This window comes from Rhea pennata, chromosome Z (genome assembly GCF_028389875.1).
Source record: "Rhea pennata isolate bPtePen1 chromosome Z, bPtePen1.pri, whole genome shotgun sequence".
Classification (NCBI taxonomy): domain Eukaryota; kingdom Metazoa; phylum Chordata; class Aves; order Rheiformes; family Rheidae; genus Rhea; species Rhea pennata.
In genome coordinates this window covers 59477424-59490406 of record NC_084702.1, presented here as the reverse complement: position 1 = coordinate 59490406, position 12983 = coordinate 59477424, and the positions used below count along the sequence as shown (strand labels likewise).

Below are 12983 nucleotides of genomic sequence, written 5' to 3'. Positions count from 1 at the left end.
CATGCTTCCTCTATATATCCACTCATATGGATGAGACTTTAAGTCTCTATTTTAAGTCCCCTTTGTCATGGAACTTAAGCAAAGGAGACTTAAGATCAGTGGAAAACACAGGAAGAAATCTCTGGGTCATCATTCAGGAACAAGAATGTGTTGAGGCAATCCATTGTGATCTTCTAGAAACTTTCAGGGCTGATTGCAAAAAGACACAACTGAGGGTACATTAGTGGCTGGTCATCTCTCTATAGACAGAAAGAAGAGTATTTCATACCACTTTCTTTACTGAAAGCAGTGACAGTGTTGTCAAATTAATCTGAACGTATTGTTCCAGAATGTGGTATAAAAATAGGAGACCTGCATGTTACTCTGAGCTCCAAGACACTGGATACTGTTTCACCTCTTCAGCTGACCATTATGACCTAAAAGCACAACGTATAGCGAAGTATTCCTCCCAGCAATCATTAATATCACTGATATACAAAAAGGAACCTCAACGAATGTAGTTGACGGATATTCCTTCCAGGCTGAGGAGGGACCTGATCAGAGAAAAAAGCATCACTTCCATGCCTATGGGGTATCTCCTTGTGGAATACGAAGTCTACAGCAATGTCTGCCTGCATCCTGTCTATTGCATAGCGTCTCATAAACACAGGAAATCATATGCTGTATTATAAATGAGAAAGGTCTGACTGACATCTTAGGTTATTACAACCTCAAATGGAGAATACTCCCTGGCATATACTAAAACGTCAGCTCTAAATACAACTCCTGTCTGAGTAACCTATGTGCTATACTGAAACTTTGAAACCATTGTTAAATGTTATAATCGCTCTTCAATATCAATATACGTTCTGGAGGGAAGGAGTTTAAGATGTCCAAACAAACTGAATCAGAATTTTACAATGGAAAACATGGTTTATTGGCCTAATTCTCAACTGCTATCATATGAGGGGGTGCCTCAAAGGGAAACCTTTTCTTTTGAATTACTTCTGTATAATTTCTTAAAACAGAAAACTTCAAGTTTTAACAATCTCTGCAAGTGAGTCTCTTACAGAAGTGAACATATAGGAAGGAAGGAAGGGTTGAATTGCATTCTAACTATTTCTGATGTCCAGATATTCATAGTTACTGCATTTCAATTTTCAAAAAAATAACATAGGCAGACTCCAACTGTCTGGAAATGAAATAGAGTCCAAATGAGATTTGTAACCTTTGGGCCTATCAACAAAAGAACAGATTTTATAGTTTAATAGCATAACTTCTTCTACCAAATTCCCTGTGAAAAAAAAATGTTGTTGATGGTAGCAGTGTTTTGTCTGAAAAAAAGTGTGTCTGCGAATGGAAACTGCTATTCCTGATGTGCACAGGAACTGAAGATCTTAACTTTTTTTCCCTGAATATTTATTCATCTCAATAATCTATTCACTTCTAGGAAGGCTCTTCCATTGACCTTTGCTTCTGAATTTAATACAAAACTGATCATTAATGCAGGTCATCTTCTGAGGGTTGGAAAGAGGGGTTGCAATTGCTGTCATCTTTCTCCAAAGACGGTAGAGGCAATATGCCATTATAGTTCAGTAATTTGCACCCTTATGGCCATGACTGCAGAGAAAAATACGTTTCTGACCAAAGCACCAATTTTATTTCCGTGAGTACACATCATTTATATTTGGTCATCATTATACTAAGGCTACCTCTTTCACAAAAGAAAGTTTGCAACTGGATTGGAGTGGGAAGGCAAGGAAGAAAGGAGGGAACACAGAATGGTCCTTATGGAGCCACTGGTAAAATTTACTTCCCTATTTGAAACTGAGTAAATGGATACAGATGGTATTTTTTTTGCTGGCTTAAACAGCCTGTCTAAAACTAACAGTACAGTTCTGGTTTTAGAAGAACAGCTGGATGACCAAGGAGATAGTCAGAAGTCTTAACTAACACGGAGGAACTTTTCTATGAAGTTACCTTTCTGCCTACCATCTCATGAAAGTATAACGGAAAGTGTTTGGTGCAGCATCCTTGAATCACTGTTTTTCTTCAAGCACTACAGCTCCTCTTCTCCCAAGAGAGTCTACATCTACATAATATATAAGAATTATGTAATGCAGCAGCTCAAACGGCTTTAATATCGTAACTGAAACTCTCTTGCAATTTCTCTACAGTTGGTACATTTCTTAGAAATGCTAAGGTGGCGGCACATCTGGCTAGTTAGTGCTCTGTGTCCGTTTCATTTACTAGTATCTGCAATGGAATGGATTCTTTTTTTCTTGGCAATCTGCTTTTCCTTGTATCTGAAAGAAATATTTGTATTACACATCCAACTTAAAATCTGACCTCAAAAATCACAAAGGTAATTGGTCTCAGCTGTACTGAATAAAAAGGCAATTGATAACCAGAGACCCTGGGGTAAAAGTGAAGGGAAGGATAGGAATGTGAAGTTCTTTTTTATCCTTCTTTTATCTTGTGAAAGAACAATACTACAGACACATCTCTCCCAAATTCCTACAATTTCATTTTATCTAAGATGAGGTTGCTGATTTGTTGGGTGGTTCTAAATTCTGATCGTTACAGTTGCCATAAGAGGTACTGCTTATGAATCTGAAATCACAGCACTTATTTTTGTGAGACAGCCAGGATGCTTCTGCCTTGATTTATTACCTAAACACTTCAGACTCAAAGACAGATCCCAAACAATCTGAATGCTCCTCAGAGGTTCATTTTTATATATCAACTATTTTTCTGGCACTGAAGTTATCTGAAGTGTGCTACTCATGTAAATTGTTTTTCTCACTCTTTGTTAGCAATCAATTATTTCTGTCTTCCAATTGTAGTGTTAGTGATTTGCATATCACGCCGTTTCCTAGTTTTCTTGGCATTTGGAACACCAAGAACTGCAGAGGTCTCTAATTTTTCTTTACTCTAAATACAATAGGGGATGTTCATATTTTTGTTCACTTACAGATGCATGAGTTACAGCAGATATGGGAGAATTTGGCCTAATCCTTTTAAAGCAGCCCTTACTTTGTTCTGCCACTGTTTAACAGGGTTGAGAAGAAAGTACAGGAGATGGAAAATCTTGAGTCATATGAGGCAACAAAGCTACAAAAATACAAGTGAAGAGAAATACTATAAAATCAAGCTCTTGATCTTCTTGTCCACTACCAGACACTGATTTACAGTTGTATAACCCAACATAACTCTTTTGAAAAACATTCATTTAACTCTTAGTATAGATGTTAATTTTGCCTTTTTTAGTACAAATACTTAGCATAAAACTTTTTAAGGTTAAGCTTTGTCTCTTTTCTCCCTTAAAAAGAATGAATGAATTTTCAAGCTGAGCATCTTGACTTGGGTATGTTTGTAGATCTTCCTTGACTGTTTCAGTGTGCCACTTAGCGTAGCCCTTGGAACATTTATGGAGAAAGAAGCAAGAGTCAGGGGAGGGACATAAAAGCGCACAAGTGAAGAGACCTTTAAAAAGTAAAGCTCTAATACAGCGGGAAGAGGAAAGGCATGCTTGCACAAGTATTTCTCAGATTAGATGTAAGATCTAGAGAGTAAATAGTAAATAAGAATTCGCTTGTAAAAATTGCCAGCTTATTAAAGTTACTGCTTAGACAAGACTTACTCTTTTTCATAAACTATTTTCATAAACTACTCATTTTATTTTTAGTATTTTGTGTTTGCTCCAGTACCTATTAAATGATGTCACTTAAATCTTTAGAAATTTGGTATTTTATCTAATTAAAAGATTTTAATCTAATTACTAGATTATTAGCTAGTATATTCATATGGCTTAGCATATCTATTCACTGAATCTCTATTTATAGTCTACATTGAAAAAATAAGGAAACTACCAAAGTCAGTTTTATTATATCTATAAAAACCTATAGTTTTAAATTGTCTTTTCTTAGTGACACTGAAACTTGTGCAAAGGTGGAAGAGAAGGAAGAAGTATCAGCATTAGAAGGAGATTCAATATTAATCTTGCTCAACCAAGATAGTAATAATTTGAACAAAAACTATTACTAACAAATAAAGAAAATTTTCTTGTAATACCAGACACATGAACCTCATGTAACCCACACAGCAATTTCTGTATGGATAGATATGACAATTTTTTAAATTACTTTCATGTCTATTAGTAGATAAATACTTCTAAATTGATACAATATTATCAACTGCTACTTTTTTGGAAAAAAGTACCATTTTCATATTTTATGTTTTTATAGTAATTAAACAACAGAACTTGATTTTTTTTTTTACCACATCCTTCATGCCCTGTCATAAGGGACTGCTCTCCCCTTTCTCTCTATGTAAAAGACCTTGTATTTCTAGCCAGTGTTATAAAAGCATTGGTTATTGCTTCATAATTGCATGCAAATTGCAACTCACTTTTAAATGAAAAAGAAAAGAAAAAAGAATAAAAAGAATAAAAAAGTAGGGTCTTGACCTACTTTTCAGACTATAAGACTAAATATTAGACTATTTTCCCTTGGTACCACAAACACCGATATTCATCTATCATAACTACATCACACTGCATTGTTCCTTTCAAGGGAGGGATCAAGATTATTTGGCTACTTCCCTTTGTACTTTCGTATCTTAGTGTGAATTTTAACCTTAACTGCTGATTTCCTGTATTTAGAGATCATTATACGGTTTGGAGCATCCCTAGTCCTTTATTCTGAAGCAGTGCAGAACTCCTGACTTTGATTTCATTAGACATACTACTTCCCTGAAAATCTGGGAAGCATTTATTGAATAATGTAGCTTTATAAAAAGCATACCTGCCATGAAATTCATAAAATTTTTGCATTCTTTTAGTTTAACATTTTTCTCATTTACTTCCTATACGTCCTTCTTCTCTCTGAGGTATGGCTGATGATCAAACACACAATCAAATGAAATTTTGACATATTAACATAATTTAATATTAAATAACTTCTGAAGCTCTTCAAAACACTGCAAATTCCAATTTACTGAAAAAAACACAGCCTATTCAGAAATCTGAACTTTATTATGGGAAAATGGCAGATTTCTGAGAGACTCAGAAAAAAAAGTACAGCACAAATTTCTCCTCTAGCTTAATATTGCAATAGCTATTCAGTTTTCATGTCACAAGAGTAACATCAAGTAATGTTTCTGTGCTCTACAAAGTAGGAGTCTGAATGCAACAGAGCTCTACACTATAGGTCAAAGTGGAATGTACTGCCTCTAATCAGGAAGCAAACTTCTGAGCTCAGATTTCCTTCCGAAATTCATGATGCCCTGAAGGTTACTGTAACCTTCCTCTTCACCCTCTTTTATTCTACTTACACTTTTGTTAAGATCTGTGAAATATTATCATATTCCTTTTGCTTGATTAAAATGCTTTAATGTAAGACAAATGATTTAACTACTGCTAACTCTGTATTTCAAATATTTTCCACATATTTAGTCTTCATATTGTAAACATAAACACAGTACAGAAATCAGAATTGTTCTTCTAGCCTCATTTTATGACATTTCAGTTCATACGCTCAATACATCATTGAGACGAAAGTCCCAACAAAGATTTTTTTTATGTTTATAGAAGTTGCATGGTTTTATACCTGCAGTATAACAATGGCAGACATAAAACAATGTTCCTTTAAACAGAAGAGGAAAGATACCAACCATACGGTTGTATGTGATTTTTCCAGCCAATTTACTCTCCTAACTTAAAAAAAGGAAAATCTGTTTAAGTTTACTTAAACGGTCCCTAAAATTTAAAGGGATTATTCTAAATATAATAGGAGAAGAAACCAAAGCCAAATGGATCTTAGGCATGTAGCAGGGACAAGTTTTAACATGGTTCCGTGACTCTGACTGACTAAGCTGGCAGTAAGTCAACAGCCTGGAATGGAACTTGCTCTCTTGTGCATTAGTAACTTGAAGCATCACAAGCTTCGAAGCTGGCAATTCTAGTGTTGAGGTGCACACACACTGTGGATTTGAAATGGTCTGTCCACCTTGCTGTAGTTAAAGATGGAAGGTATCATCATCACACATAAAACAATGACGACACCATCAACTGGAGATTTGTGCATGGGAGACCTGATGGTAGATGTTGCTAGCAACATTCAACCTAGTTATTATTCATATTTTGAAGGCTGAAATATGTGCACCTAGTATTTCAGAATGGAGTATTTTCCTACCGGTTGTACAACATATACATACTTTGAATAAGTATTTTTTCTAGAAAAAAAATCATTCTAAAACTGAGGTCCTAAAATGCAGCTGAGGTCTGACTGATCAAAGTTGAAACTCGCTGATTATTGAAGAAGGAGGGAAAGATACCAGTTTCCCTGAAAATGTCTCTAGGAAGACATTTTCATAGATTGGAAATTTCAGCTCCAGCAATGAACACTAGCTTTCTCTTACAGGCAGCAGGGATACTCAAGCTATTTTTCTGCCTTGCATACAGGATAAAAATAAATGCTACAATTGTGGGCACATTCTAGCTGTATGAACTAATTAGGAGCTAAATATATGCTAGAAAAATACTACTCTTCTTCATCTTTAAGACAATTTACTACATTAGCCAATAGCCTTTTCTTAATCTTCTTTTCATCAAGATACGACTGCCAAACTCCTCTGAATTTCAATTAATTACATCTGTTAGTCAAGACAATTCTGATTTTTCAGGAATTTCTTTACTCATCAGCCTTTTCTCTCTGCTGCTTACATATAGTATTCAATAACTCTCTATCACTGGGAAATTCCTTCTTTACTCTTTGTGTTCTATGGCTAGGTCTGAATTCTAAGCCTTGCTCAAAATCCCTACCATTTGAAATTTCAATCTTTTTTCCTTTTATTTTCTCTCATTTCTTCTTTTTTGCTTTTTCACTTTGCTTCCAGACCTCAGCTAATTCCATAGGACTACAACAACAATTGCCACAATACCCATCCTTAGGTACATTCCCCTTTCACAGGAACCTGGAGTTCCATATCAGTTCATTTAACCACCCAGTAGTGTGCATGGAGCACACTAGACAGTTCAGAAAGTAATCAAAAAAAGCACACCTACTGGGAAGCGACCTAAATCAACCCACAGGGAAACACTGAAGATGGGAATGGATCTTGTACTTTTTACCCTTCTCTGAGGTTTAGAGACCGTATGCAAGCCTGCAAAGTCACTCTCTTCACTTAGAAGAGAAAAATCTAAGGGAGTTGTCCCTTTTCATGCAACAATTCAGTGACTGCAAGACTCATGCAAAATGCAGGGGATACCCATTCAATTCTCAGTCCTGCCAAAAAGGGAAATCTACACTGGTTTTGGTTTTTGCTTACCAGAAATCCCAAGTATTTCTTCAGTGTAAAATGTATAATGGTAGAAAAGTAAGCAGCCTTAAGCAGCCTGAAAGTCCAGCATCACAAATTAACTTTTCAGAGACACTATTCTGAAGGCTGAAGGACTCGCTCTGCATTATATCTGATGAACAGAAGCACTGAGGTAACACAAGCTTGTTCTCAAAACCAAGAGTAGGGAGAAACAATCACGATACTGTCGGTCTAACGCTACCCTTTTTACCCTCAGGAGAGGAACACGAAGATAATCAAAGCATACACATGGCTTTAACAAACACAGGCTAAGAGTTCTGACTGCACACAGCTTATCTGCACCAAAACGGGATTATGCACATACAAGAACTACCAGTGGTGAGGAACTGAAAACAAATGTTTTTAAAAAATTATAAATATTTAACAGAAAGTATGGCTGATCATTACAATCACACTCTAACTCCGTCTCTTTTAGTCTTCAAGACTAAGTGCTTTCTGAGTAATATTTTTAACTAAACAGAAGTTATTGGGTCAATATAACGGAAAAGGGGTTAAATTTAATAAACTATGATATACAAGATGTTAGATGGGATGAACTAATGATTTCTCATCACTCTAAAATTTAATAATTTGCTAAAAACTATTAACAAGTTAAGCCATACATCCATCAAAAAAATCTTACAAATCCAGTTTTCAAGAAAATGTGGATAATATAAAAATATGTTTTATTATTACATTTTTGTTTTTAATCACCACAAAATCTGATTCCTCAGTTCAACATTTTTTACAACCTCAGTATTTTATGGCAACTATATAATTAAGAAAAATAAAATCTTTCAGAGTGCATTCCTCCCATTCTAATTTAATTAAGTGCTTTTTAGTGTACGGTATATATTCAGTCTAGACATGTCACTTAAATGTTTCAATTTTCCATGACAATGAAGCCAACTCCCTATTTCCCATGTATGTCTGAAGAGAATAGCAATCATTGTGTGTATCTGAAGGAAAAAAAAAAGTTTACAATGCTCCTTGAAATCGTTATATTTTTTTTCACTCACACACGCAAGCACCTTCTAGTTCATTAACTAATAATATCTATTCAATTTAAAAATAAGTAGGAAGTGAGGAGGAAATAACTTTCCTGATTTAGGCACAAGGTCATTTAGTCCCATTTTGGGTAATGGGAAGTGATGCATGGATAGCCCAAAACATTATAAAGCTTGAGGGTTTTTTGCCCACATATTCTTCCCAGCCTTTACTGAATATATCTACATGGTATGTTTACTTTTAACATAGTGCTTGCAGTGCAACGTTTTTTTATTCACTGTACATCACAAAAAAAATAATGGATTTGATTTCTGTTTTTTCTTCAAAACAGTGTTTGACGTGTCATGCAAACTACAGTAGGAGGTGAAGGCCTCAAAGATTTCTTATGTATAAGAAGCCAAAAAATACAGACAGTAGTGAAAATACACAGTAAAAAGATCCTGTGATCACAGGATATATACTACGGCTACATTTTCTCAGATTCTAATCAAAGTCTAAGCTCTGTAAAGCAACTGTTGTCATTATGCCAACTTTGCATGATAAAATAGCTGTGTATATAAGCTACCATTTAAATTACATTCATTTATATGTGAAATAACTGACATAAAATATAAAGTTGTATGACACACAGATTGGAATACAGAAGTAGTACTGAAAGAAATTTTTTTCTTGTTAAATGTGTCCCTTAAATTCACAACAAGGCCACATATCACTATAAAAGACAGTAATAAACAAGAATTTCACAATTAGTAGTGATTCAGAAGAGCTATTTCCTCAGGAGCGGAACTATATTTTCCTTTATCCTATCTTCCACAATTCATGCAAGTAAAGGAAAAGAAGGGGAGGAATGAAGATCGAGAGAATTACATCTGTTTTAAATTATTTTTGTTAAGATCTTATACAACTGCCTTTGGATTATAGCATTCATCTACTTCAGTGCAACTATAGTGTTTTTTTCATACATAATATAAATGAGATCATACTTGCCCAGTGATTATCTCGCATGATAGGTGGGCTGGAAGTAAGTGTTTACTTCCAACTCCTGCTTTTGATCAGCAGATTGATAGTTTCTATTTCAGTCTGCATTGGAACTTTTAGCAGTTGCATCAGCTAATGATTGGAAAAACATGTCATCCATAACTCAGTGTTGGTCAACCCATGTAAACAAAGAAGGAAACCTCTTGAATCGTAATAGAAACTGCCTATTTTTTTTAATAGTCATCGCAAAAAAATGGTGTTATCTTTCAAAGGAAAACCTGAAATATTTTAAGATCAATCTCTACTCAGATTTATCATTGTTTTATAACACCAAGTTCTTTAAAATGATATGCTGAAAGGATGATGCTTTAAAATGATATCAAAAGTACAAGCGATGTTATGACTGTTATACATGTTTCATGTTTGGGTGAAAGATGACTACTAATGTACAAATCCTGAAAACAGAAGCAATATCTTAATCAAAATAATGTGAATTATATTTAAGACAAAATAATGAAAAGCAAAAAAGATTACCTTTTAACTGCTTTTGTTTCACAAAGAAAAGCAGACAAAAGAAGGGAAAAAAGACAATTTTCAAAGCCAGATACATAAAAATATGAAACAGAATAGAAAGGTTGTGAGCCAAATCTCAAAAGCACAGATTAAACTGAAATCTGAAATCAAAGGGTAAACAATGAGTCTTCAGTTCTAATGTTAAAGCCCACGGTAACATATACTAAAGGAAATATTCTGCCACTCATGAATACTATATACAGAAACACAGAGCACCAGAATAGAGATGGTACAGCCAAACAGAAAAAATGATATCTATTATTAAACTATTATTAAAAAGATGATACAGTAAAATTCATTCTTTTTTTAAACTCACTCACTTGTGACCAATCTCATGTGCAATAGTAAAAGCTGAACCTAGGCCAATGTCTTCATTAATGCTGCAGCTCCTTTCAGGCTCACACATTCCAGCCACAGAGGCCAAGCCTGAATAAACAGAAGGAGACACAAAGGGTCATGCCAAGGTGTTTCAGTCTTAAAAGCCCTAGTTATAAATGCCTGGATTCTTTTTAATAACCTCTATGCACAGAAGGAGCAGTTGGCAAAAGGTTAACTTTCTAGTCATTTGCAAAATCACTGGGGGGAATTTCACTTTCCCGGCTAGACATTAATATTTTTTGAACTGCAGTCAGTGCTGGAAAATGTCTAGACTAGGGGTTAGATTTATAAATTTTACTTCTGGTAACTTGGGACCACCTAGTAACTTGAGCCAGGAGAGGGAATTCAAGAAAGCATTTCTATTTTAACATTCTTGAGCCTGAAGAAAGCAAAATGTATCCACATTATTTTTCTAAAGAAATCTGTTTAAGTTTAGCGGGTTCATAAAAACATACAAGCAACTTTTTAAGCTACAAAAAAGCCCCACATGGTATGTTAAAAAGACTGTAAAAACAAAACTGAATGCATCAATGAAGAGAAAGGAGACATGTTAATAACAAGCATTCATTTAGCCATGAAAGTGTTTTCCATTTATCACCAATCATCTTCTGGAATTAAAACTTTATTGTATCACAAGTACTTTTAAAAAAAATATTTTAGAGAAAGCAAGCCACTGGCATTTATGGAATATGGCTCCTCTTTATCTTCTTCAGCATCAGTATATGAGACAACGTATTGCAGATACTATTTGTTGCCATTAGAGAAAGCTCTAAATATTAGTTTGTTTATGTATTCTTCCCAAGAGTTTCTTATCTGAAAGAAGTATTAATGCTTCTTCTAAAAAATTACCTGTTCTGTTAACTACACTCTAACAAAACAATGACTGGAAAAAGCTTAACTTTGGCCGTGGAAAAAAAAAATCCATATTCCTACTCAAACAGGCACTCCAGATAATCTGTTTGGGCTAAGAGTAAAATGACAAGTGCTTACTAGCAATGTCCATATTCACAGATAATCTGGAGCAGTAAGAGCTGGTCAATAGAGTGAAGCCCTGGTATTAAGGTTCCCCATTTATTTTTGTACGTGGGTTAGAGACTCTACTTTGGACAAGTCATAGTTTAACCCCCGAGGCCAAACATATTCCCTACACACGATTCAAAGCTTTCTGAAGGGAAAAATATTAGAGGACATCCCGGGAATACAGCCCACACAGTGATTCAGAATCTAACTTCTCATTTAGGTGCATCTGGAGCTTCTGGGGAGTGCATGTTCTGACTTTTGTTTTCTCCAAAACAAACCTATTCTGTACACACCCAAAATGCTCTGATAATCAAACAAAAAGGCGGCAACTGGCAACACTTAAGTGTCTGAAGGGTCTTTAGAGCCTTAAACTGCTCTAAAACAAATCACTAAAACAGACACATCTATTGAGAAGAGAGGATGAATTGTCAGAAGAAAAAGGACTAGACATTAAGAAGAGTGTTAACATTGTTCGCAGTATACAACCTGTAAAAAATACAGTAACTATAGTCCACCTGCCAAAACTATGCTTCTCTAATTGAGTACGACATTCTGAAGGCAACATAGGAAAACCTACATAACAACCGTCATGTTCCCTGCACATTTGCCACATTTTGGTGGTAAAATGATTTCTACCTTTACATCTGGTAAGACATAACTAAGCACTTCATTAATGACTGCAGGACCAGATTAATGATTTATAATTCCATACCATGCTTGCAGAAAGTGACAGAGATCAAATCAAGAAGCCGGTCTACAGTTCAGACTAAAGGAGAAAGAAGGTGTCCTCTGCTGCAGCCACAGAACCACAAATGACATTTGAGGTCTATCTTTTCTAAACAGCTCCTTACAAGACTCCTTATTTTAGGAAGCTGGAATGGGACAAAGAAATCTATCCCATAGTAAATCATTTACTTCTATTTATCCCTTGAATACAAATTGTTCAGGTTTCTCTCTCATTTTGAAATTTCTCTGAGACTTTCCTTCACCAGATCCCTTTAACATGTGCTTAACTTTAGTTACTGGAGGTCAGTGGAACTTAAGCATATTAAATGTTTTGCTGCAAAAGGGCCACAGGGCCCTGTCTTTCTTCCAAATCAATGCCTATAATGCAAATAAATCATTGTGGTTCTGTTGTCAAGGGCCCAGTAACAGTGAATTGGAACTGATACCACATGTGAAATTTTTTTTTAAATCAAACCCTTTGTTTAATAAAGCACGTGCCAAAGTCTATCCACTGTTATTGTGGATTCAAGTGGAGCAGAATCTGCCTTTATGCCAAATACAGCGAACCAATATACTAATGAACTGTGTTAAAAATATCACATATAAGTATCAAATAGTTCATGTGTGAATGCACTCCCTTTCAAACTTTCCTTTTAACATTCACAAAGCTGATCCTATGACATCAGTACAGACAGTGCCTTCAGGTTTGCATCTCCACACAGACTTCACAGTAAAGCATTAAGTAAATTCAGAAATAATCATTAGTATTTGTGGTATACTAAAACATGCCGTGAATACTGCTTATGTTTACAACAGGCAAAATTCTGATACTGTTTCTCATGCAAATCATTTCCCTGTGCTGCAAGTTTCCTACTGACTTGAATGGGACCACTTGTAGAAGAATCAACATGCATTAAGGCTGCCAAAGCATGCAGTAATAGAGACAAAGCAAGTACAGTGAT

The 12983-nt window shown here is 35.1% G+C and overlaps 1 protein-coding gene across 1 annotated transcript in view; it reads right to left on the bottom strand.

The window, feature by feature from the left end:
- Positions 1 to 12983, bottom strand: part of ADAMTS6 (ADAM metallopeptidase with thrombospondin type 1 motif 6) — a 144452-nt gene that overhangs the window by 76602 nt on the left and 54867 nt on the right. The window contains exon 8 of the mRNA XM_062599217.1: positions 10218 to 10323. Within this exon, the coding sequence (XP_062455201.1) occupies positions 10218 to 10323 (106 nt within the window). The remainder of the gene's footprint in view (positions 1 to 10217; positions 10324 to 12983) is intronic.